This window comes from Solea solea, chromosome 11, assembly GCF_958295425.1.
Source record: "Solea solea chromosome 11, fSolSol10.1, whole genome shotgun sequence".
NCBI classification, from domain to species: domain Eukaryota; kingdom Metazoa; phylum Chordata; class Actinopteri; order Pleuronectiformes; family Soleidae; genus Solea; species Solea solea.
This window is the reverse complement of record NC_081144.1, coordinates 2,893,703-2,918,011: the sequence shown is the minus strand read 5'-3', so window position 1 is coordinate 2,918,011 and position 24,309 is coordinate 2,893,703. Positions and strand designations below refer to the sequence as shown.

The 24,309-nt window shown below is 41.9% G+C and overlaps 2 protein-coding genes across 3 annotated transcripts; one reads left to right on the top strand and one right to left on the bottom strand.

Moving 5' to 3' along the window:
• Nucleotides 1-4,362: 4,362 nt before the first annotated feature.
• On the top strand, nucleotides 4,363-11,870 carry si:ch73-233m11.2 (NACHT, LRR and PYD domains-containing protein 3). Of its 2 annotated transcripts, none has more exons than XM_058642043.1 (9): nucleotides 4,363-4,658; nucleotides 6,190-7,817; nucleotides 8,263-8,424; nucleotides 8,503-8,676; nucleotides 8,768-8,941; nucleotides 10,258-10,431; nucleotides 10,568-10,741; nucleotides 11,140-11,307; nucleotides 11,406-11,870. In XM_058642043.1, exons 2-9 carry the CDS (start codon nucleotides 6,205-6,207, stop codon nucleotides 11,473-11,475), a joined length of 2,709 nt encoding a protein of 902 aa, XP_058498026.1. In that variant the 5' UTR covers nucleotides 4,363-4,658; nucleotides 6,190-6,204; the 3' UTR covers nucleotides 11,476-11,870. The 2 variants fall into 2 exon arrangements, with proteins under 2 accessions (XP_058498026.1, XP_058498027.1); XM_058642044.1 differs by lacking the exon at nucleotides 4,363-4,658 and adding an exon at nucleotides 5,534-6,030.
• Nucleotides 11,871-12,097: 227 nt separating this feature from the next.
• LOC131468125 (ceramide synthase 5-like) lies at nucleotides 12,098-23,507 on the bottom strand. The gene is made up of 10 exons (XM_058642045.1): nucleotides 23,078-23,507; nucleotides 20,890-20,992; nucleotides 20,547-20,677; nucleotides 18,578-18,635; nucleotides 16,912-16,962; nucleotides 16,688-16,780; nucleotides 16,183-16,311; nucleotides 15,917-16,023; nucleotides 14,470-14,626; nucleotides 12,098-13,105 (listed from the first exon to the last, which is right to left on the bottom strand). Exons 1-10 carry the CDS (start codon nucleotides 23,251-23,253, stop codon nucleotides 12,968-12,970), a joined length of 1,143 nt encoding a protein of 380 aa, XP_058498028.1. The 5' UTR covers nucleotides 23,254-23,507; the 3' UTR covers nucleotides 12,098-12,967.
• Between the last annotated feature and the right edge of the window lie 802 nt (nucleotides 23,508-24,309).

The window sequence follows — 24,309 nt, the reverse complement described above, 5'->3', positions numbered from 1 at the left end:
TGGGGTCCCACATACTAAGTTTCAAGTGGATACAACAATCCCTGTTGGAGCAGCATCAAAAACTATAAACGTAATTCTGTCTGCTGTCACCAGGGGGCGCTGTATTTGAAAATGAATATTTTCATATAGACGTGTTCAGGGCCGGACTGTCATCAATCCTTGCAAGTTTGGTTCAGATCGGACCAGGATTGGCAAAGTTGTAACAGTTTGTTTTTTTAGAATTTTCTACCACCACCAGGAGGCGCTGTTTTCAAAATGTACCGTTTCAGCAACATAGTCGTCTTCAGCAACTAACCATCATCAACTATAGCAAGTTTGGTTGGGATCAGACCTTCCATCGCGAAGTTATAAGAGTTTCATTGTCTGTTATGAAAAATGATTATTATCTCCAATTTTGGCGCCCCCTATCTCGTACGCCATACAATATTTTAAAAAGCTTTCGATAACTTTTGATGCTCAACTCGTCCACATTGATCTCACCAAGTTTGAAGGTGATCGCACAAAAGCTCTAGGAGGAGATAATTGAAATACAAGCTGTCATATTGTCTGCTGTCACCAGGAGGCGCTGTTTTCGAAATTTAATATTTTCATATAGACGTCTTAAGGGCCGGACTATCATCAATCCTAGCAAGTTTGGTTCAGATCGGACCAGGATTCATGAAGTTGTAGCAGTTTGATTTTTTGTCCCAAAAATCCGACTTTGCGTCGTTGCCATGGCAACACCGTTAAACGATTTGTCGTCATATTGATCACGCATCATCTACCATGTGTTTTGACTGTTGTCACCAATTTTGAGTGCAGTACGATTATCTGTGTAAAAGTTATTCCCGAAATCGTAAAAAAACTTTTTTTTGGTGTATTTTCTTTCACCACAAGGAGGCGCTGTTTTCAAACTTCACCGTTTTTTCATAGACGTCTTCAGCCATGGCCCATCATCAATCATAGCAAGTTTGGTTCGGATCGGACCTTCCATCGCAAAGTTATAAGAGTTTTGTTTTTCTGATGCGAAACATCAGAATCATCACGAACTTTGCCGCCCCCTATCTCGTGCGCCGTGCGACATTTGAAAGAACTTTTGATACCGTGAGCTCCTCAACTGGTCCACAGGGACCTCACCAAGTTTGAAGGTGATCGCACGAAAACTCTAGGAGGAGTTAGTTCAAATACCATTGCTGCGAATTCGCCAAAATCGCCAAAAAATGGCCAATCAACCCAAGATGGCGGATTTCCTGTTGGGTTTGGATCATGGTCATAATGTAATTTTTTCTTCATCCTGACCAACTACACATGTGTACCGATTTTCGTGCATGTGCGATAATTGTGTTGGTCATGGTGAATTTTGACAGGTCGCTTCGCACGTTTTGGCCCCTCCCACATTCAATTTTCCACGCATTTTCCCCGAACGACTTTCAGACGTAAATTTACACCAGGATTGATGCGGTCACAAAAATCTGTGAGTTTTGGGGTATGGGAAAGGCCTCAAAAACGCGATTTACTTTAAGGAATAATAAGAATAATAATAATAATCCTTCCAGTTTCAATAGGTTTCTTGCAACCTTGTTGCTCGAACCCTAATAATAATAATCCTTCCAGTTTCAATAGGTTTCTTGCAACCTTGTTGCTCGAACCCTAATAATAATCCTTCCAGTTTCAATAGGTTTCTTGCAACCTTGTTGCTCGAACCCTAATAAACAAAATTCTATATAAAAGCAACTGGAAAGCAACCCATAAAAATAACTAGTATCGCGCGCGGTTCTGAACGGGTTCGAGCCGACCCACGCGGGTCGCCGTGTGCCACGGCTCCCCGCGTGCCTCGCGCTCTCACCCGTTCATTCACCGCGCGCGATACTAGTTATTTTCAGTACTAGTTATTTTCAGCGGCGTCCCCGCGCATGTCGTTCCAAATTTCGAGGGGGATCGTGCAACGTATGGCAAAGTTATAGGGCACTTCCTGTTTAAAATGGCCGACTTCCTGTTCGGTCAAATGCGCGTCCGTAAACGTGTTCAGGGAAGTTCCCTTGTCTAACATCAAGTTTTGTTCAGATCGGACAATCTTAGAGTTTACTTCCTGTTTCGGGCATTCCACTTCCTGTTGGGAGGTCATCTTTTGCAGACATGCTCAGGACAGGTCCCTGGTGTCACATATAAGGTTTCGTGCAAATCGGACAACGTACGGCAAAGTTAGAGGGCACTTCCTGTTTAAAATGGCCAACTTCCTGTTCGTCTGTGGAAACATGTTCAGGGAAGGTCCCGTAACTCACATATCTAGTTTTGTGTCAATCGGACAATGTAAGACTTTACTTCCTGTTTCGGGTGTTCCACTTCCTGTAGGTAGGTGACCTTTTACGGACATGTTGAGGAAGGGTCTGGGGTCCCACATACTAAGTTTCAAGTGGATACAACAATCCCTGTTGGAGCAGCATCAAAAACTATAAATGTAATTCTGTCTGCTGTCACCAGGGGGCGCTGTATTTGAAAATGAATATTTTCATATAGACTTGTTCAGGACAGGACTGTCATCAATCCTTGCAAGTTTGGTTCAGATCGGACCAGGATTGGCAAAGTTGTAACAGTTTCTTTTTTTAGAATTTTCTACCACCACCAGGAGGCGCTGTTTTGAAAATGTACCGTTTCAGCAACATAGTCGTCTTCAGCAACTAACCATCATCAACTATAGCAAGTTTGGTTGGGATCAGACCTTCCATCGCAAAGTTATAAGAGTTTCATTGTCTGTTGTGAAAAATTATTATTATCTCCAATTTTGGCGCCCCCTATCTCGTACGCCATACAATATTTTAAAAAGCTTTTGATAACTTTTGATGCTCAACTCGTCCACATTGATCTCACCAAGTTTGAAGGTGATCGCACAAAAGCTCTAGGAGGAGATAATTGAAATACAAGCTGTCATATTGTCTGCTGTCACCAGGGGGCGCTGTTTTCGAAATTGAATATTTTCATATAGACGTCTTTAGGGCCGGACTGTCATCAATCCTAGCAAGTTTGGTTCAGATCGGACCAGGATTCGCGAAGTTGTAGCAGTTTGATTTTTTGTCCCAAAAATCCGACTTTGCGTCGTTGCCATGGCAACACCGTTAAACGATTTGTCGTCATATTGATCACGCATCATCTACCATGTGTTTTGACTGTTGTCACCAATTTTGAGTGCGGTACGATTATCTGTGTAAAAGTTATTCCCGAAATCGTAAAAAAACTTTTTTTTGGTGTATTTTCTTCCACCACAAGGAGGCGCTGTTTTCAAACTTCACCGTTTTTTCATAGACGTCTTCAGCCATGGCCCATCATCAATCATAGCAAGTTTGGTTCGGATCGGACCTTCCATCGCAAAGTTATAAGAGTTTTGTTTTTCTGATGCGAAACATCAGAATCATCACGAACTTTGCCGCCCCCTATCTCGTGCGCCGTGCGACATTTGAAAAAACTTTTGATACCGTGAGCTCCTCAACTGGTCCACATGGACCTCACCAAGTTTGAAGGTGATCGCACGAAAACTCTAGGAGGAGTTAGTTCAAATACCATTGCTGCGAATTCGCCAAAATCGCCCAAAAATCGCCAATCAACCCAAGATGGCGGATTTCCTGTAGGTTTCACGGGAAAGTCGTCATCGACTTTTTTGACCGTCCCCACCTAATGAACGTGTGTACCAAGTTTCGTTCACATACGTTAAACCCGACATGAGTTGACCTAATAGAAGTTTTTTGCGTGACTTTTTAGCCCCTCCCACTTCCAATTTTCCACGCATTTTCCCCGAACGACTTTCAGACGTAAATTTACACCAGGATTGATGCGGTCACAAAAATCTGTGAGTTTTGGGGTATGGGAAAGGCCTCAAAAATGCGATTTACTTTTAGGAATAATAATAATAATAATAATAATAATAATCTTTTGCATTTCAATAGGGTTCTTGCAACCTTGTTGCTCGAACCCTAAATAAATGAAGGGGTTATGTGTGGTTTTTTATATACTTGTTACTGTTTGATATCTGTGTATAATTATACATATATAATTACTGAAAAATGTGGGAAAACAAAATACAAACACATTAACTATATTTTTGAAATCTAGAAATAACAAAATAGTGGTAGGAAGTGGGGTGAAAGAATAAAATGCCAAAAAAACGACTTAATTAATCACAAAACATACAACTTAAGGAAATTAAAGTACCTGTAACTTTACCTAACCATATTAAAGCTCTAGTGACTCATACGTTTGTATTTATTTATTTATTTTTAATTAGTTTGCAGCACGATATGCAGCTGGTCTGGACTGGTTCCAAACTGGTTCCCGCCTGTAAGTCAAGTCTCGGGGCTTGAATTCACTTCCTACTTCCTGTTATGAATCACGCGTGGAGAATGTTCAGACTCGTGTTAAAGGCTTCCACAGACTGTGGGCGTAAACCCCACCCGTGAAAACAGAGACATGTCTGCTGTTAACACGCATTTCCCCTTTACAGCACGTTGTCACGTTTTGTTTCCGCACGTACTTACCTCCATTCAAAGCAGTCAGTGCCGTGTTAACCATTAAAACGCGAGGTTGTGAGTACGCATGCGCGGAACGATAGATTCTTTTACGTGTAAACGGAAGCGCGGGTTTAGTTCCCGGATGCAGAAAACGAAACGGCTCTCTCCTGTATGAACGCAGTAAGTAAGTGTGTGTGACCCGGGTTATACCATGAATATAAACACAGTTTGTTGACTAATGTAATAAATATGAGTACATTTGAACAGTGATATAACAGTTTCACAAGTTAAAAAAGTTAAAAGAATGTAACGAGTAATAGCAAGGTTAGATAAGATGTTGTCCTACCTGTTCCTTTCCAAACAAAACCAAAAAAAACCATGATTATTATAACTGAGTGTCCAAATTATAATACAGCAATAAGTCATCGAGCTAGGAGAGGAAGTTAGTACAAAAGGCTTATTTACCCCCAATTCTCGATGTTGGAGTGATGTATTGTTTGGATTCACTGAAAGAAAGGTTAATACACAAATCTATTTGATCAATTTATCTATTATACTAACCAAATTTTATATTGTTTTAAGGGTTTTTAAAACAATATGTCTTTTCAGTTTTTGACTGTACAAAAAAAGTTGTCAAAACCTATAACCTTTGTGAACATTATAAGATTTTGATTTAAATTTAGTATTTTCCTTAAAAAATAAAATACTTCTTCCCCCTGGCGTACTGCATCTTTTATTACGTATAGAATTATAGACTATTTTTGTGTATGCTTTATTTTGTTAGTCTGTATTCACATAGTTTCAATTAAGCATTTTTGAGAGAAAATAACAAACGAAAAACTGTCAATTTGATATATTCTGGGATTATGCCAAATAAAGCCACCAAGAGATTGGGACAAAAGCGTAAAAGGGATGATTCAGGGTTTTTGAAGTGTAGTCTTTACTGTACACAATGAACAGTGGTTTCACTGATCTACTGCTGCATCATTTTGTACGTTTGTGTCACACAATTAAGACCAAACAAGGAATTTCAAACACCCGAGTCACAAAAACTAATATGTGTGTGGTTTATAAATTTCAGTTTTCAGCCAGTTTCTTCAGTTTTTCATTGTGTCCCGTACAGCAGCCATGTTGTCACTGAGAGCGAGTGTCTGGCTTCAGGGCTGGGCTCTTAAAAATGGTGGAATGCTCGGCACACAAACACACCTTATAAACTGCTACCATCCCGTTCAAGATGAATGGAAAAGTGACGGCAATCAGAATCCGATTCCTAGTGCTTCTTGTTTGTTTTTTCAACCAGTTTGCATGACTTGTCGCCATCGACTAAATTACATCATTTATTGATTTGTGGCTTTCTGTGCAGTCTGTGTACTGCCTGTAAGTCTTCTCTCTGGGCTAAAATACACACCTTACATCCTGTGACAAATCACTACTGTTGGCACACTGTTGATCCTTATCACACTGTGGGTGTAACTTAAAAGATAAGTCACTCTGCTTTCTCAACTCTTTTAAAAAGTCCCTTTCTTGGTTTACGGCAGCGATACGTCTTAAGGTAACGGCACCGTCCACTCCAGTGTTGTGTAAACTTGCATTGTGTGTGTGTGTGTTGTGAGAAAATGTAGAAAAGTGCAGTTAATTAAACAATCTGAAGAAATGTCTCTAGCACATTGTCCTATGTCCCATTTAATACTTTTTTTCTCACTCTCCACAGTGATTTAATTGCACAATGGACAAAGACGCTGTGTTGACTTACGTCCAGAGGCCAAGGGGCACCGCGCCGACACTTCTGGGAGGAGAGCTGCCTCTCAGTGTGATAAACAGCAGCAGGTACATTCACCAGACAGGTCCTGCAGCTCAGCCACAGACAGAAGGAAATGAAGGCGACGAGTCGACGTCCACCCTGGATCATGCCATCCACACTGTTCTGTCTGGTGAAGTCAGAAATGTGATCCTGGTGGGTCGAGAAGGGTCCGGCAAGACCACGACACTGGAGAAGCTTGTGCTAGACTGGGCGAAAGAAGAAGAAGAACACCTTCAACACTTCTCTTGTGTTTTTTACTTTCGCCTGGAGGAGATCAATTCTCTCAAAGACCCACTGTCCTTGGAGAATTTGATAACGCAACACCATCTCAGTCGTATTCCTCCACAGTCCATGCACCTGTTTCTGCAGAAGCCAGAAGATGTGCTGTTTGTTTTTGATGATCTGGATCGATGCGGTCTTTCCCTGGACCCCTCGGCCCACATCCTCTGCTCTGACCCCGGCCAGGCGGTGTCAGTGTCCTGCTTGATATCCAGTCTGCTTCATGGATCGTTGCTAAAAGGAGCCGCCTTCGTGGTGACAACCAGGCCGTCAGAACATCTGAAGTTTCTGAGTGGCACCAGGATGGAGGTTCAGGGTTTTCTGAAGCCCCAAAGAGAGGCTTACTTTAATGCTTTCTTCACTGACCCATCTGTTGCTCATAAGGCGCATGTGCACATGGAAAAGACTCTGGGTTTTTATGATTTTTGCAGCTCACCTAGATTCTGTTGGACAGTTTGCTCTGTTTACAGAACTCTCATGGATGCTGGAGCAACACTTCCAGAAACATTATCTGAGCTCTTTGTACATATCCTGGTTCACCTGCTGAAGGTGGTCTCACTGAACGAGGCCTGCAACAGAGAACTAGTGCTGGCCCTCGGCAGGATGGCCTCTCATTGTTCTCTTGACCAACATTCAAGCTGCACCAAAGAGGAACTCGGTCACTTTGGTTTTCAACCATTTCTCAGCTCAGCAAGTGCATTCTTGCAAGTAGACGGCGACCTGGATTCAGATACGTGTGGTTTCTCCTTCACTTCCCAGCCGATGCTGGAGTTCCTCCTGGCTGTGTCTCTCTTTTTGGGCAAGTCGCCATCTGAGGGTGTGGCTGAGGTGCTGGAAAAGCACAGAGTTCACGCAAAGTTTCTGGATCTCTTTTTGTCCGGACTCTCCGAGCCAATTCAGCGCAAACCGCTCGAGACCCTGCTGGGGGCGCTAGACTCGGATCACATCGCGGATTTCAAACGTTGGTTTAAAAGCAGCTCAGTGGAAACACTCAAGGGGTGTCGCAAAGAAGAGCACTACCGTTGCTTCCATCTTCTTCATCAAGCTCAGAGTGAGAGTTTGGTGAAGGAGATCGTCACCCCTTCAGCACGCATAGGCATCAGCTACGGCGGCCTGAGCCTTCAGGACTGCGTGGCTCTGAACTTTGTCTTCTCGTGCCTCGGGGAGATGGAGTTGTTGAATCTGTACAGGATGAGGAACATGACAGAGGAGAAAGCAGAAGTCCTGGCTTCAGTTATGAAAGCATCACACAAGATACTGTAAGAAAAAAAAAAAAGGTCTTATTGCATCATTTAGTTCATGTATTTGTATGTAAAATGCTTGTCTCTTATCAGAACTTTCCAAAATGTGGACGGTCACTCTCAGCAGGGAGATTTTAGCCACTTAAAAAAAGGCTTACCTAATAAAATCTATAAGATTTTCCCACAGAAAAGTCCCTAGAGAAAATCAGTGTTTTTAGCTCGTGGAGACACAGGAGCTGCTGGTCTACTCGTTTGTTCGTTCGTTTGTGTCACTGAGGGTAATCTAAACAAAAGACATTTGAACTTGATGATGGAGTGTGGTGCAATATAAAATCACAGATGTTCTCTATGGACTTTGGTGTGAGTGAAGTAAACTTTTCTTTTATTGCTATTGAAGAAAGTTATGTTGACATAATTACCGTTATTGAATCCCTGAGTGCTTCTGCTACCCTGTGTCTTACAGCTTGTCAGACAGCTCCTTGAGCGCTGAAGCTGTCGTTCACCTGGCTTCAGCGCTCAGCAGAGGAATCACAGAAGAGCTGGATCTCTCTAACTCGCAGCTCGGAGATGAAAAGCTTAAGGTTCTCTGCAACGGACTCAGAGACTGCAAACTGCTCAATATAAGGTGAGGTTAGCTCCTGATTTAACTTTAAACAAGAAAGAAAATGGTCTATTGACTTTCTGCTCCGTGTAATTGACCCAGTGTTCGATTATGCGGACTGACTGCGGCGAGCTGTGAAGACCTGGTGTCTGCGCTGACCTCAGGCAACTCTCGGGTGTGTGTGTTAAAAATCAGCGCCAATCACATCGGAGACCAGGGCTTGATGACGCTGTGCAGAGCATTATGTAGTCCTCAATGCAAACTACAGGAGCTCCAGTAAGTATGATCAACAAGTGGAGTATTACAATACGAGTCTTAGTTTGTCAATGATCTAAAGGTTTGAAAAATAACTTTTTTTTATTGTAAGGCTTCAAAGAAGTGATTTGACTGCACTGTCCATGGACGCTTTATCTGCAGCTCTGTGTTCTGGAAACTCAGAGCTGAGAAAAGTGAACCTGACAGGGAACGTGATTGGTGACAGTGGAGTGGAGGCTTTGTGCAACGCCCTGAAACACCCTCTGTGTAAACTCCAGAGCCTCAAGTAAGTCTGTGACTCAGAGCGATGAACTGCCGTCCGTGTCCTGTCTTTGTTTCTCAGCTAACCACACACTTCTGAAGCCTCGAGATTTGCAATTCGACTTGTGACATGTTGACGACACCAGCTGTCAATCACACTGGTGTCCACTCATATGTGCCACACTTTACTTTGTGTGTTAATAAGAAGACCTGAAACTAGCTATGGAGACCAATAACTCTTCAGGAAAGTGTTTACTGACACATTTTACCATAAACTTCCATTCTAAGGGTGTTATATTTGCAACCGCTTGAGTCTCCCCCTAGTGGCTGTTCACTATATTTTCACATCTGGAAGACTTAAAAAATTAATCGATTACTAAATTAATCGACAACTATTTTGATAATTGATTAATCGGTTCTAAGCTTTTTTCATGATTAAAACAAGATTTCCGATTGTTTACGCTTCTTAAATGTGAATGTTTTCTTAATTTCTTTGCTCTGGATAACAAAGAAATCATTAAAAGTGAATCATTTTGGTTTGTGGACAAAACAAGACATTTGAGAACATCATCGTTTCCAGGTTTGACGAACACCGATCAACATTTTTTATGGTTTCTAACATTTTAAGGACCAAACGATTAATCGAGAAAGTAATCGATATATTTATCGATTATGAAAATAATCGTTAGTTGCAGCTCTAGACTATGTACATTTTTGATATACAGTATATGTGATGAATGTTCTGTATTTATATAGCGCATTTACAGCCGGGAATGAAACCCACAATAACCTACAAATGTACAGTCTTTATTGGCAAATTCATTTTAGGTTAAATGACACTGCATACATTATGGTTAAGAAATAAGAACTACACGTATTGCAGCTAATGATTAAATGAATAGAATAATGAGCTAAAAATGGCAAAATGTTTAGAATAAAACATAAAGGTCAACGGAAAAATAGCACAAATGAGTTTTTGAAATGATTGAACTCCCTTTAAGTTCAAGGTTCTTTCAAACAGAGCTCTGAGAGACTTCCATGGAGGTCACATTTTATCAGAAACAATAATCCAACTGCAACCGTGACATCTGTGACATCATTTTCATAACTTGTGAGGAATATACAGTATGTGAACGATTTACAGATTTACGGAGAATAACATAAATCACAAACCTCTGACTTAAAAGGCTCAACGGTTAAACCTTGCAGGGTGAATTATTGACAAACCTTTATAGCAGCAAAAGTGTGATAGTATGTTTGAGTTCATGAAGTTCAGGGCTATCGATGCACTGACAATGAGAGAGGGTTTTCTAATTGACTTCTCTTCATTTCCGTGTCCAGTCTCTTTGACAGTGAGCTGACAGGCAAGTGCTGCCCTGGTTTGATGGAGAGCCTGGTGTCGGAGCACTGCTCTCTGTCAGAGCTGGACCTCTCAGTGAATGATTTGGGCCAGGAGGGGGCGCTGCTGCTCTGCCAAGCCCTCAGTCGTCCTGAATGCCCAGTGGAAAAACTAGGGTAGAGGCACACACTTTATTTGACTTCCCATTGATATTTGGATCTGTCCAGCAGAGTAGCAACCTTTCACAAACATTTGGTGAAATTCAGATAAGAGCACTTGTGTGTGTTTTGTTTTGTTTGTGTCACCCTGCAGGTTGACACGATGCGAGTTGACCCACCCTGTCTTTGTGCAGCTGGGCACTTTGCTGAGAAGTGGCACGTCTCGAATCAAGTCCTTGCTTGTGGGATTGAACAAAGTCGGAGATCGAGGGGTCAAACACATTTTGGATGCTGTTAAAGATCCAAAGTGTCTGCTGGAGGACCTAGAGTGAGTTGATGGGCAATTGTAACCACTTATTTGAAGACCCATGTAATAAAATCTACTCCTGTGACATATTAAAGTATGTGTTAGCCGCTGTATCTCACCTTCTTTCAACAAACAAGGCAGCAGTAGAGCTAAAAACGCCGCTTTTCTCTATGGACTTAGGTGCAGGAGAGTGAGCAGTTTACAAACTGAGGCAAAAAGGCTGTCAAATAGCAAACATATTCTTAAAATGATCAAGCAGATGGACATTTTTATTAGGTCAGCCTTTTATTAAGTGGCTTAAGTCTTGTGTCCTTGCACCGACTGCGAGCATCCACACCCTAGTCTTGGTTTCCTTTTAACTCCTCATTTTAGCATGCACCACCTGCAACCCATCACATCTGTCTCCTTCTCTGTCCCAGCGTTGAAATGACCGACTTGACAGACGCCTGCGTGGAGGACCTGTGTGCCGCCATACGAGCCAGTAAGACCCTGAAGAACCTGGAACTGAGGAACAACTCCCTGACCGACGCTTCAGTCCCGGCCCTCGTCCGAGTCATGGAGGACAGCGACAGCATGCTGGAGATGAAGTAAGTCTGATTCACTCCGGTTCATCATAAACTAGTTTAAGCATTATAAGAAGTACGAGAAGAATCTCAAGTACTGGTTTTGTATCAAATTCTTTCAGCCTCCGCTACAATGACTTCTCAGAGGACGTTTTCGAAATACTGGACGAGTGCGATAGAATAAGATACTGATGAAATCTCATCTCACAGTGATGCTGGATCTGCACAGGGAACAGCTGAGGTACTGGGGGAGACAGTTTGTGATTTGTTATTATAAAATCATGTGATTTCTGTTCTAATATTTCATCACTCAAATGATTAAATAATCAACACATTGTACAATAATTAATAATTCTATAAACATAAGTGGTAGTTTGCCTTTTCCAGACTCAATGAATTTGCTTGTTTATTAAAGATCACATCTCTAAGCATGCAGGGGAATCTGTGGTAGCTTTGAGTTATTATTCAAAGTCTAAAAGTGTTTAGTTTGTGCTTTAAAAACAAGGTGGTCCAACATAAATGCAGAGTTGTCAGGTTTATGTTCCATTTCTGCCCAATTAAAAATAATTAAACCTAAATCTTACACACTGGAGTGTTTTTTTGTTTGTGTTTTTAAAGGATTTCATTGTTAAAAAAAAAGCAAACGTGTTTTGTTAGGCCCACAAAAATAAAATTACTTTAGTCCCAGTAAATATTTGTGCCAAATATAAAAGAAAGTCAAGTCCTCGAGGCATTCTTGAGATACAATGTTCACAGAAATGCGACAAACAGGCGGAGAGCAAACATAATTCAACGTCTTCAACACACGCAGCGGTGGATTTGATGCAGATCTTTTTTTTATTAAGAAATCTTTGGAATTCTATAAAGAGACATAAGAGGTCTTTGGAATTTCTTGGCTTACAGCAGAGTGAGGCAGATGCATGACTGGGTGAATTGTTTAACAGCTGTAAAATATTTGTGCTTACTCTGTAACCCTGTGGGGGCAGTGTTATGATCCTAGTTTGCTTAGGTTGCTTCAGGTTCACCTGACGGCCGAAATGTACTGAATGATCAGGTTTTTCATGACAATTCCAACGTGACAATGCCACCATTCAGCGAGCTCCAATTGTGAAAGAGTGGTTCAGGCAGCGTGAGTCATTGTTTTCACACTTGGATGAGCCACCACAGAGTCCAGACCTTATCTCCACGGAGAATGTGCTGGAGGAGACTTGAACGCAGCAAGTCCAACTCTCCCGTCGTAAATAGTAATAGATATAATAATCGCTTATAGAAGTGATTCTGTAATCAAACAACAGAGAATGTCACTTTTTTTGGGCCGGGCAGTCTTTTTTTTTTTTATTATTTAATTTTAAATCAAATTCACTAGTAAAATATCCATGTCTGTAGACACGCACTGGGTCACGCTTTGCTGCAGCTGTGAGGAAACACACAGAGCACGCGGGTGCACACAAGTCTGCTTGTGTAAGCACAACGCAGGGGTAAACGTCACACGGTGTAAACCTGACTCAGTAACACAGTGCTACGTCTGTATCCCACACACGGAGCTGCATCCAGTTCCTCTCTCCTCTCTGGAAAAACAAAAAAAATCACCTATTCAGGCAGCCGGGTGACGACGAGGGGGCCCCACAGGCACACGGGCGGTGAGCGACAGCCACAGTGGGAGTACATATCCTCATGTTGGTGCTCAGTGGTCGTGAGTTTCTCCATTAAGATTACCAGTGCTCTTTGGGGTCAGACTCTGACTGGGATTTTTACCACCGCTGGAGTTATTAATCTCTTCGTCCGAGCTGCTATCGACGTCACTGCGGTCATCTTTCGCCACCTGTAAAACAAAAGAAAACACACGATAATTGGACTGACTACAAACTAACAATGCAAATACAAGGTGTACAACTGTACTAGCAGCTCCGCGAGGCAGGTAATATTTATCACAGTCATCTTAGTGTCGTGTTTTAGCTCCAGTAGGGTGGGGCGATAATGCTAACCACCGTTTCTAAAAATAGCTACGGTGTCGGTTTCATTACAGGAATTGAAAACATCTGTGCACATGGGTATGTTTTCAGTTTAGGGTGTTTTTTTATTGCTCCGTCGATTCAGGGGAAGAGATTAAAGGCTCAGTGGGTAACATTTAGGGAGCGTTCATTGGCAGATATGTATTATACTTTCCTCTAAGTTTTGTTTTCATTGCCTAGAAACAAAGCCCTTTTATCTGGCGACCATCTTGTGCCTGCAATGTTTCTACGGCAGCCCAAAAGGACAAACCTGTTACTCCTCACCGCCCGCATAAACCTTTTGCTTTAACCACCATGGAAGAAAATGGAAGTAGTAGAGAGAGAGTTGTGAATGAGTGTTTACATCATCTCTGGTATGCAAAGGCCACCATAGTTCCTTGACGCACTCGGGGGAGGAGGGGGGAGGAGGAGGAGGAGGGAGGAGGAGCAGATATGTCCCCTGTTATTTGAATGTCAGCTCTAAGTAGAGCACCGAGTCAGGAACTTGGAGCTGTGTCCACACTGTGTCCACTCAGGAGAGTTGATAAACTTTATGCAAAGACGTGAATTCTAAAGTATTCAGAGGCACAAACTCATAGTTGAAATATCCCTGATGTTGTATCGGGAATGGAGGCCAGTCGTCCTATGTATGAAGGAGAGAGCAAGGAAGGAAGTGAGCAAGGAAGTTAAACTAAAAAGCTTTTGTTTCAAGCCGTTGATCGGACTATTTTGTGATTGGACACTTCGATTAGACTCAACTCAGACTCGGGTTTAATGACAAATGCCACAGCCATACACAAAAGCTATCAGGCATGCGGTAACCCTCTTATGACCATCATGATAATCAGGCCGCCTGGATTTATTTTGATTTTATGGCTGTAAAATAGTCAAAAAATGTGGCAGTTGTTCAACAGTTTAGGAATTGCAGAACTGAGAAACGTGTGACGCATAAGTATATGGGTGCAAAGCTCTATTTCTCTGCTATTGATCCGTCTTCTAGCACTTTATCCTCCACATGAGGGTCGCGTGAGGTGACATAGGGCGAAAGGCAGTGGTCACACCCTGGACAGATCGCCAGTCCATAGTTTTTGAATTTGAGTTGGTGTAATGACTGAGAAGAACACAAGCCACACCCTGTCAGGGTGGTAACAGAAGGGTTCACACTGTACAGTATGGATGAAATGAGCGGACTAACCTTTCCCTTGAATATGGCTTTAATAGCAATACGAGCGATGAGGTAGAACCAGATGATGTGAAGAGTCTGCAGGACCAACAGCAGCCCATTGAACAGCCACCAGGCCTGGTACGGCCCCACGATCTCCCAGCTCTCGATCAGAACACTGTAAACAATCCTATGAGGGGAAGAAATGTATGGTTATTATTCATTCTAAGTCATTATAACACACTGTTCCACCTGGAGGACATAAACGGCGTCAGTAGCACTACTTATTTTCCTGCAGGTACTTTCTCCCACAGTCCAAACATTAGAGTCAGAGCCCAGAGTCTGAAAGCGATCGAGCCTGATAACACTGACTGAACCCGCTAAACACGCTTAGACACTGAAACACTGAAGGTACAATCTGGCTGTCACGGTGCTTGCAGCCTTTATTTGTGGTTTCAGTCAACAACAAAAGTTATTGTTACATCCAGGAGGAAGCAGCGACACAAATCATCACACACCTTATCAGTTAGAATCACCAGCACTGATGAGTAGAAGTTCAGACAACCAGTTTCTCTTGTTCAACTGGGACCTCTGATGACTGCTGGATTATTTTGTGCAGGAGAAGGAGACCACGTCCACCATGGATGCCTTCAATAGCCTGTGTGTTGCGTTCAGTGTGACGCCTTAAATCGTAAACCCCGCTGCTTATCAGAGACACTCTGTTAAGTCAATTACTTATCAGTTTGTACTTCCATGTCACACAATCTTCAAATCTTAAAATTGCGAAACTGAGTGTCTCCCTCCCTCTCTCTCTCTCTCAGACTAGAGCCGCTCCAACCACTACAAAAAAACAAGGGTTAACACTTATTAATTGCAATTAATGTGCTAAAATCATTTGTATGGAATGACCTCAATAACTCAAACTAACTAAATGAGGCACCAAAAACAACAGCAGCTCCCGTGTCCCTGTACACTCAAAAGACACATTTTCTCCGTGGACTTTGGTGCCGGGAAAGTGAGCGGTTTACAACACTTCAGCTTCTAATCAGGAAAGGCCATCAAACAGAAAGACGGAGGAAAACCTTTTATTAAATTTCACAAAAATCTGTTTTTCCTCATGTCACTACTGGCAGCCGTGTTTTCACTGAGAGCGATCGTCTGTGTCTCGGGCAGCGATGACGGAGCGCTCGGCCAAGTGAGTGCTCACAATGTGTGAGTAACTAAGCCCCCAGAAAAATGGCATGGCAAAAAAAACCCAGACATATTTTTTTCCCCCATTATTAAAAGAGATTAATATGAAAATCAAAGCATTGAAAGACCTATAACCTTATTGGGTAATTTAGGGCTCTTTGATAACAGATTAAGAAACTTAACATGCAATATGCCGAGTCCCCATATTGCATGTTTTTGGACTGTGGGAGGAACCTGGAGAACCGGGAGAAACCTATTTTGTGTTTATATAAAAAAGTGATCTTCTCACCAGAAAGGATAGATGACGAGTCGAGTGATAAAGAAGCATATGCTGAACACCACAAACAGCCCATCACACAGCCTTTGGTACTTGGCATAGTTGGCCAGCTTGGCTGCCTGGGGAAATAAATAAGACATTAATGATTGACAGTGATAATAGTTATCGGTATCGACATCATGTCACACTCAGGTCAGCGGGTGAGGTGTTGGTGAGGTGAGGAACTGCGATATCGTTTATTTCACACGTGTCAAGGTTATTCGTTTTGTATTCTTTACCTCGAGGAAGATGTCTGCTGCATCGTGCACGCACATGACCAAAGTACCGGCTCGTAGCATGTTGTTGGCATAGGAGAATGTGATGAGGATGATGGTGGCCAGGTGGTGGACAAGCATGATGAAGAAGTCCTGTCATCAGTGAAATGAGGAAGGAATGACAGAAGGAGAAAGGACGCTGAAGTGACTCAAATCAGCCACTGGAAATGAACAAAAAAGCATCTGTCTAATCTGTGTCCTTTCAGCACGACCATCACTGTGAGATTGTGTCAATAGTGAGACGACAAATAGGTGTTGCACTTTCTGTCACATAGGAGTGCTGTACATTTCCGTGGAAAATGCCCTGCGGCGGTTTTCGGTCTAACCTGTACTTCCAGAGCACATCGTAAAACATCGTGAACACAAACATGATAAGAAAAGAGAGGATTTAAAACTGAGTCAATAAAAGCATCAAAGAAAACTGGAAAAACGGCTCTGACTGGAAGAGGATGAATTGATGTTGACTCACCTTACGTTTAATGTCTGTGAACTGGGAAAACATCAGCGCCCAATAGAAAGCCAGCTCTGCGACATAGTGGTTGTACTGTCCAGGGCTCAGAGGCTTTGTGAGGCAGAGGCAGAGGCAAAAAAAAACACCTTTGACAAATGACTGAATAGGTCAGATTCATAGAAACAACAATACGGGCAGCTAATTATCCTGTTTATCCACTTCAAAATAAAAAAGAAACAAACCTGGAATGGATATTTGTGCCAACACAGTCTGGTGTTCCACGTCCAAGGTGACTGAGGGCAAGCACAAATGTGCACGGTTAAAAAGGTAAATCTGTCGTTTCTGCTTGACCGAGTGTAGGTCAGTGGTTCTTAAATGAGAGTGTGTATTACTACATATATAATATATAGATATACTAACCCCATCCTTAGTATATAGTTATATTAACCGTCATTAATTAATGACGTGAGAGCCAAAAACATGTTTTGAACAAATGTTTTACACTATTTGAAGCCTTGTAAAAGCATGGATCCTTCATTTTCTCCAAACTTAGACAATTTACCTTTGTCCAGATCAGTAGTTGTCAAACTTTTTATACCAAGTACCACCTAAGGAAAATACTGAGCTCTTGAAGTATCACCATTATCACCAACTTTAAATACAGTGGTGTAAATAGGTCGAGCTGCAGACTTTTCAGAAGAGGCAGATTTATTCTCAATAAGATCATTTACTCTCTCATCGTCCTCCTCAGTACCACAGTTTGAGAACCATGGGTCTAGGTGAAGCCTTATATTTGCTTAAAAAAAAAAAAAGGTGCGACACACGACATCCTGCATCACGAGATGTCCGGAAACAAAACACTAAGTACGTACATATATCTTCTCTGTGTGCTTTTGTTTTACCACCAATATTTGCATTGAAGTGCTTCAGGAAACGCTAGACCCCGTTCATAACTATGCCATATTCAAAATAGGTTGTTTACATATTTTAATACGCCGCCGTCATACTCACGCCCTGTTGACCTTAAATATTGAGACATTTCAGTGTGTGTGATGACTCCAGGACAGACCATTCAATCGAGGTCATGCAGCCCGCCACTTAAATGTTTGTTATATTTAAAATATATAATATTTGTGGATTGTTTTTGCATCATAGCTTTTTTTTTTTATTGTGAATTATGTCGTTACATATCAAAACAACCCCATTTATTTTGGAAATGATGTCAAATATCGCCACAGATGTTGTTATTTCTCTGTCATAATGGAATATTGTGATATCATTTTAAGCTTGTATCGTCCACCCCTACTGAAGTAGTTTTTCCCCACACAGTTGGACTTTTTTGACTTAACTTGAGTGTCCACCTCCCAACCAGAGTTGAAGCTCATGTGGTCCCCATGTCATTTGCTCTAGGATATATATCACACACATGCGTGAGTGTAGGGCTGAAACAATTACTTGAATAATCGATTATTAATCGATTACAACTATTTTGATAATCGGTTTTAAGGGTTTCTTCATTATTAAAACAAGATTTCTGGTCGTTTTAGCTTCTAAAATGTGAATATTCTCTGGTTTCTTTGCTCCGTATAACAAAGAAATCATTCAAACTGAATCATTTTCCAACAGCCCGCTCACACTGGCGCCCATCAACGAGCACATCACACCAGACAAGTAAGAATCGTTTGTGGACAAAACAAGACATTTGAGAACATCATCATTTCCAGGTTTGACAAACACAGATCAATATTATTCTGTCATTTACTGACATTTTATGGACCAAACGATTACTCAATTAATTGAAAAAAATTCTAGCTGCAGCTCTACAGGAGTGTAACATACATGTTCACCTGTTGGTCGTGTCGTGTGTGTGCATATTGTACAGAGAGAGGTTTGTCATTGTAAACTCACCACCCACAAATGTTGAATGGCATAGATAAAAATCCCCAAGTAAAACGTAAACCGCCACCTGAAATGAAACAAGAAAACAGAATTGGTTAACCCGAAATAGCTTCTTCATTTGACTTCCTGTCTGCAGCTGTCATTTACATTCACCACCCTCCCCCGTGCATCATCTGCAACACCTACTATCGTCAATTGGTAAAAGAATAATTTCCTTTCCATTGTTTGGTGAATGAATTTAAACTTGCATGTTATTTAAAACACATACATCTTGAGTGAAAGGTTGGAAAAATGCTGTAAGTGAGTTTGTTTGGTTGTTTAATAAATGCCTTTGGTGAGGAGGCATTTATTCATCTTAACCTCACGAGCAGAGAGAACCAACACTTTGGTCTGTGTCTGGATGATCAAATACAGAGACCTTTTGAAAACACAACGACACAGTACATTTACAAGCACAGTTTAATCCAGCTTAGGCCGTAGTCCGACTAAAACAGGGAATCAGACAACTTCATGAGCCAGAGGAAAAAATAATATTTATTGGCCGTACACGCCTGACTCCGCCTCCGAGGGTAGCACTGTATCCCTCTATAAGCTAGTTTGTATTGAATCAGTTTCCTGTTGACCTTAATGTCACAGAAAAACAGTGAACGGTGAGATGGATTTTTATGTCGTTTCCTTCTGTGTTGCATGTGTAGAACGCCAAGTCTGAGCTTACACATACAGGAGTAATCGGACTATGGATCGCATTATCCAGGTATGTTAGTCCGACTAAGGTTAGTTTGATTTTAGTCAGACTAACGTGTTTACATGACATTAAGAAAACCAAATGATTGCCTTAGTCCGGACTTTTAACATGCATGTAAAACGAAAAGCTCCTTTATCACTTCCTCTCAGTTTCACCTCGTCACGTCTCATCTTCATAAATACTTTTTTTCCCTCATTCTGAAACAAAGTTAAACACTAAAGAGAGTTGACTTCCTGTTTACAATGAATGGTCATGTAATATACGTTTCAGTATGGATTTAGAGCTGAAACTCCAAATTAGATTGAAATGACAATGCAGTAGTACAGTATGTACAGTATGCTGTGCAAAAGTCTTAGGGCAGCAGCAGTTTGGTTGTTATCGATGAGTTTCACTCGTGCATCATGTGTATGTAAAGCTGTAACGCACCCTTTTCACAGCAGCCATTTGTCGAGGTGAAAGAGTAGGACAAACACAGGTTTTACCTGTAGTTTAGGGTTAGTTAGGGTTCCACTCCAGGTTTGAGAGAGTCAGGGTCGTGCCACCTACCCTGAGAGGGTAGGTCTGGCTAAATACCCGACACTTTAACCTGTACAAACTAGTTTGTGGCGAGAGGCGTGTTACATCCTGGGCCCATTCTCAAATACATGCGTTACACAACCGCTCCTGGTCTCTACGTCTCCTCTATCTTCTTTTCTCCTGTCCTTCACTACCTCCCTTTCTTCCTCCATCTCCCACCCACCCGTACTCGACGTACACTTAAGAGTCTTGGTTCTGTCGGAGATTTAAAGGCAGTTCTTCTTCCTCCACAGTCGCCAAGTGCTTGCTCACTGCGTTCCCGTTTGTTCTCTTTAAAATAACTGTAACGTCTTGACCTTACTATGTAAAGCGCTTGTTGAGATATGTTCATGTTATGAATCGGTGCTATACAAATAAATTGGACTGCAACGATCGTTCCATTAACAAACTGAATCATTTTGGTTTGTGGACAAAACAAGACATTCGAGAACATCATCATTCCCAGGTTTAGTGAACACTAATCGACATTCTTAAAACCACATAATGGTGGCCTAAGACGTTTGCACAGTGCTATAGTGTTGTGGTATACAGACCCAAACACTCTTATAGTTATAGTTGTCTCATTATAAAAGGAACTAAATGCATATTTTAACTGAAATATTGCACAAGCAGCAGCTTTAACAGGATTCACAACACAGCAGTGAAGCAAGAACCTACATGCTCTCACAGAACTTGGTCTGCGGACTGGGCCTGTCCTGGTTCCGACGGACACGAAACCATCTCTGTATTTTCCGTACATCCCAGTCCAGCTGTTTGGAGAGTCCATCCAGTTGCCTCGTGTCTGGACTCTAAAGGAGGACGACACATGACAAATACAAAATGACTTACTTTCCATTATCTGACTCGTTAAACCAGAATCCAAGTACGTAATCCAGTCGCCCTCCAAGGAGATATTTACTGAACATGTCATTATGCCTGTGGTGACATATTCCACAGCAACAGCATCAGTGTGCAGGGGGAACATTTAATGCACTACAGAACAAGCAGGGGCCTTATGTACCGTTTTGGACTGGTACAGCTTCTCCAGGACAGCATTGGGCTGAGCTTGCCGAGGCACTCCCGCCTGAATCTGAAGTATGTGGGCACAGGGCTTGGCCACCAGCCTGTAAACACACAGAGAGAGGCAAAAAAACAGAGAGAAAAAAGAGGGAGGGGACAGAGAGATGGTGTGGTACAAAGATATTTAGAGAAGAAGGAGAGACACAGAGAGAGAGAGAAGTTAAAAAGGTTGTACAGGCTACAGCAACAAATGGACTATGAGCCAAGATTTGCCAAGAGATTCTTAAACAGACATGATTTGTGTGTGTGTGCGTGCGCTCGCTCGTGTGTATCTTATAAGGACGGATACCAGAGGCTGCAGCAGAGACACACGCGAGCGTTAGAAAGAAGGAATCATGGGGAATGTAGCACCTAGTCTAAACACAGCATGATGAACCGTCATGTGAGTATATGGGAGACGGGCGATGGCAGGGCTGCTGCCTCTAACCAAAACAGTGATGTGTGTCACAAGATCGTCTGGGAGCGCTGACCAGTGTTCACGCTCAAAAACCCAGAACCGTTCATTACATCTCCACCTAACAACACCCCCACTTATCTTCCACAACATGGAAAATGAGACCGAATGAGTCGAGGCACAGACCTGACGATTTCTGTCTACATGTACACGAAGCTGTCCTCAGTCAGAGAGCTGGGAACAATTACTTGACTGATATTAGATCAGGACATTGCCGCTGAGACCTTTACTCAGCCCACAGATGATATGAGGAATTAGACTGCACAATAATTATGTTTCCACTCAAAAACAACCACAGATGAAGAGGGTAAACACATGCCTTAAACCAGTGGTCATTTCCATATCATCAGCTAAAAGGAATGTTGTTGTAGCCATGGGACTATATCAAAGTTTCCTGCTATGACTATCATGACCAAGATAATTGTGAAAATGTTTAATATATACAGTTGTGCAAAGGTCTCAGGGCACCACCAGCTTTGTTGTTGTTGTTATGTCTGTTAAATTCTGTGATCATTGACATTTGGATTGGAATGATGTGACGGTGAGTTTAACTACATCATTTGTATGTAATACTCAAGCATGTCTTGAATAAACCCGGTTTAAAAGACATTTTTTTCCTGTATTTGTTCACAGCAGATACATGTGACAAATACAGGATTTACCTGTAATGTTAATTAGGCTTTCACTTCAGGTTTAACAAAACCAGGCTTGTGCTATTGTTAAAGTGTCAGGTCAGGTCACGCCAAATACTTTTAGACACTTCAAACCTGTAGAAGCTGTTTTTCTGTTTCTTCCTGCAGAGATGTTTCCTGTGTTTCCTGTCCTGTCATTTCCAATGATGTGATTGAGACATAATTATACTCTATGTTCATTGTGGCATTAAAACAACAGATCAATAGACTTTTGCACAGTACTGTACATTATTTTAGTGTCATAAACGGAAACAATCTACACTCTACCTTCATTTGGTTTTTGTATCCATACGCTTTTAGAATATACAGAGAAAACTAATGTTACTGATGTTACAAAAAGCATTGCTAACTTTTTAAAAAGGTAAAGAAATGTTTGCAAAGGGAAAAACAAAATTCGTAATTTGGATTATAAATCCCAGTGTCCTGAAATGACTATAAACAAAATGCAGACTCCCCCTAGTGGCACTTAAAAATAAATCCCCAGGACTGTATGTTGGTGTGCTAGACATTTTCATTTTTTTCCACAGTGGAAAATTCCCTACAATCAAGTTATTGTGAGGATGTTTATTTAAATCACAATGCGTGTATGGGCCCATCCCTCACTGACCGTGAAGACCTACTTTCTCAGGTAAAAGAGATGACAATTAATCCCACAATTTAAGAGGGCATATGCCTAATTATATTACAACTAAATTGTCATCTCCAGAAATAGCAAATGGGGGATTTTCTTTGAGTAACATTATGCAAAACAAGCCCACAGAGCTGGGTCAAAGATTGAACATATCCAACAAGATTACTAGATTATTTGAAACGGTGGCCTCATAAATGCACATATGAGAAGATTCCTGGAAATATTTACGTTTGTGTTCGAGTTTCTTTCCCTTGGTTTATACACACAGGACATGAGCCTCTGAGCTTTGCACACACACACACACACACGTCGGATAAACTGCATTGACTTCACAAACCAAGTTAAGTTTTACCTTTCAAACAACAGTCTCAGAAGAAAAACTGCCACAGACAGGGGCAAAGCGTAAAGAACATCTCCCACTCGTGGGTACTCCACACCAGGTGGTGGATGCTCCAGGTCCACCCATGAAACGTTTTCGGGAAGCCAGAACCTATCGCTCCAAAACCAGGCCGAGAAAGAGGAAGTCATCGGGGGGACAGCGGGACAACACGGGGGCTCAGAAGAAGCGGGGGAAAGAAGACGGGGGGGAAAAAAGCAACAGGTAAATCCAAAAAAACAAATGGAGGAGGATTTTACTAAGTTAACTAAAGTGTTCGCCGTGACAGTGGTGAAAGCGGTGTGTCGCCACCTCCTCCTCTCTACGACATTACAGCATCACTTCTGGTTAACTCCTCTCTCCGAGCTAACTTAACAGGATAGACCGCTAGCTTGATACGTAGAGCGGTGTGTGCGCAGAGTGCGTGACAAGGGGGCGTAACTGTAAGTGAGTAGGACTACTTAAAGAGATCCGCCCACTTTTGCAGTTTGCGTAACCGTGACCAAACCTTAAACATAACTCTTATCACGTGATAATTATCCGCTTTTTTTAATTTCATTTTGCTTCCTCGTGTGATTCTCGTGTATTTTTGGACAACTTGACAAACTATAGTTCCACCCCCCCTCGCGCCCTCATGCTCACGACACTCCCACCGCTCTCAGCACACCTCATTTATTTCGCCTTTAAAATAAAAGTCTACACCTTCAGGCCGCTCCTCATTATCAGTTCATTTCCAGCCTTACAAATTAAACTCACTTTTTATGACATGTGTATCTTTGAACACGGTGTTTTATTACTCGAAGTACTCTCTTTATACTCATTTGTCTAATAAAAGTGAAAAAAAAGTATACCCACGCCAAACCTTCTCTTGGTCTCAGCCTTCAAAATAAACGTCCGGTTTTTCAAGATGGCGGCGTGAGGGAAGGTCGCGTTCGAGAGAGCTGTTGCGCTTATTAGCTGATTTATTCACTTAATCCTACAAAAATTACATTTCAAACTCCCAATGGTTTATTAGCCTAACATGAACATTGACAGCTACTTTCTGAAACAATCCGACAGCATGCCACGTAAGAAAAATCAAGCTCCCGATGACGTTGAGCACAACCAACGGGCGAGCGAAGCCCAAGCAGGAGCTAGCATCATAGCCGACACCACAGCTGAAACTAGTTTAAGGGCACTTCGGGAAGCGGTGGGCGAAATTACAGCTA

Excerpts from the sequence above, each read along its gene's own strand:
- LOC131468125 (XM_058642045.1), bottom strand. The coding sequence starts at position 23,253 with ATGACTTCCTCTTTCTCGGCCTGGTTTTGGAGCGATAGGTTCTGGCTT. Across the intron at positions 20,678-20,889 it reads AGCTGTACCAGTCCAAAACG|AGTCCAGACACGAGGCAACT; the intron begins GTACATAAGGCC and ends GTCCTCCTTTAG. Across the intron at positions 14,627-15,916 it reads CTCGTCATCTATCCTTTCTG|GATTGTTTACAGTGTTCTGA; the intron begins GTGAGAAGATCA and ends TTCCCCTCATAG.
- si:ch73-233m11.2 (XM_058642043.1), top strand. The coding sequence starts at position 6,205 with ATGGACAAAGACGCTGTGTTGACTTACGTCCAGAGGCCAAGGGGCACC. Across the intron at positions 7,818-8,262 it reads AAAGCATCACACAAGATACT|CTTGTCAGACAGCTCCTTGA; the intron begins GTAAGAAAAAAA and ends TGTGTCTTACAG. Across the intron at positions 8,942-10,257 it reads TGTAAACTCCAGAGCCTCAA|TCTCTTTGACAGTGAGCTGA; the intron begins GTAAGTCTGTGA and ends TTCCGTGTCCAG.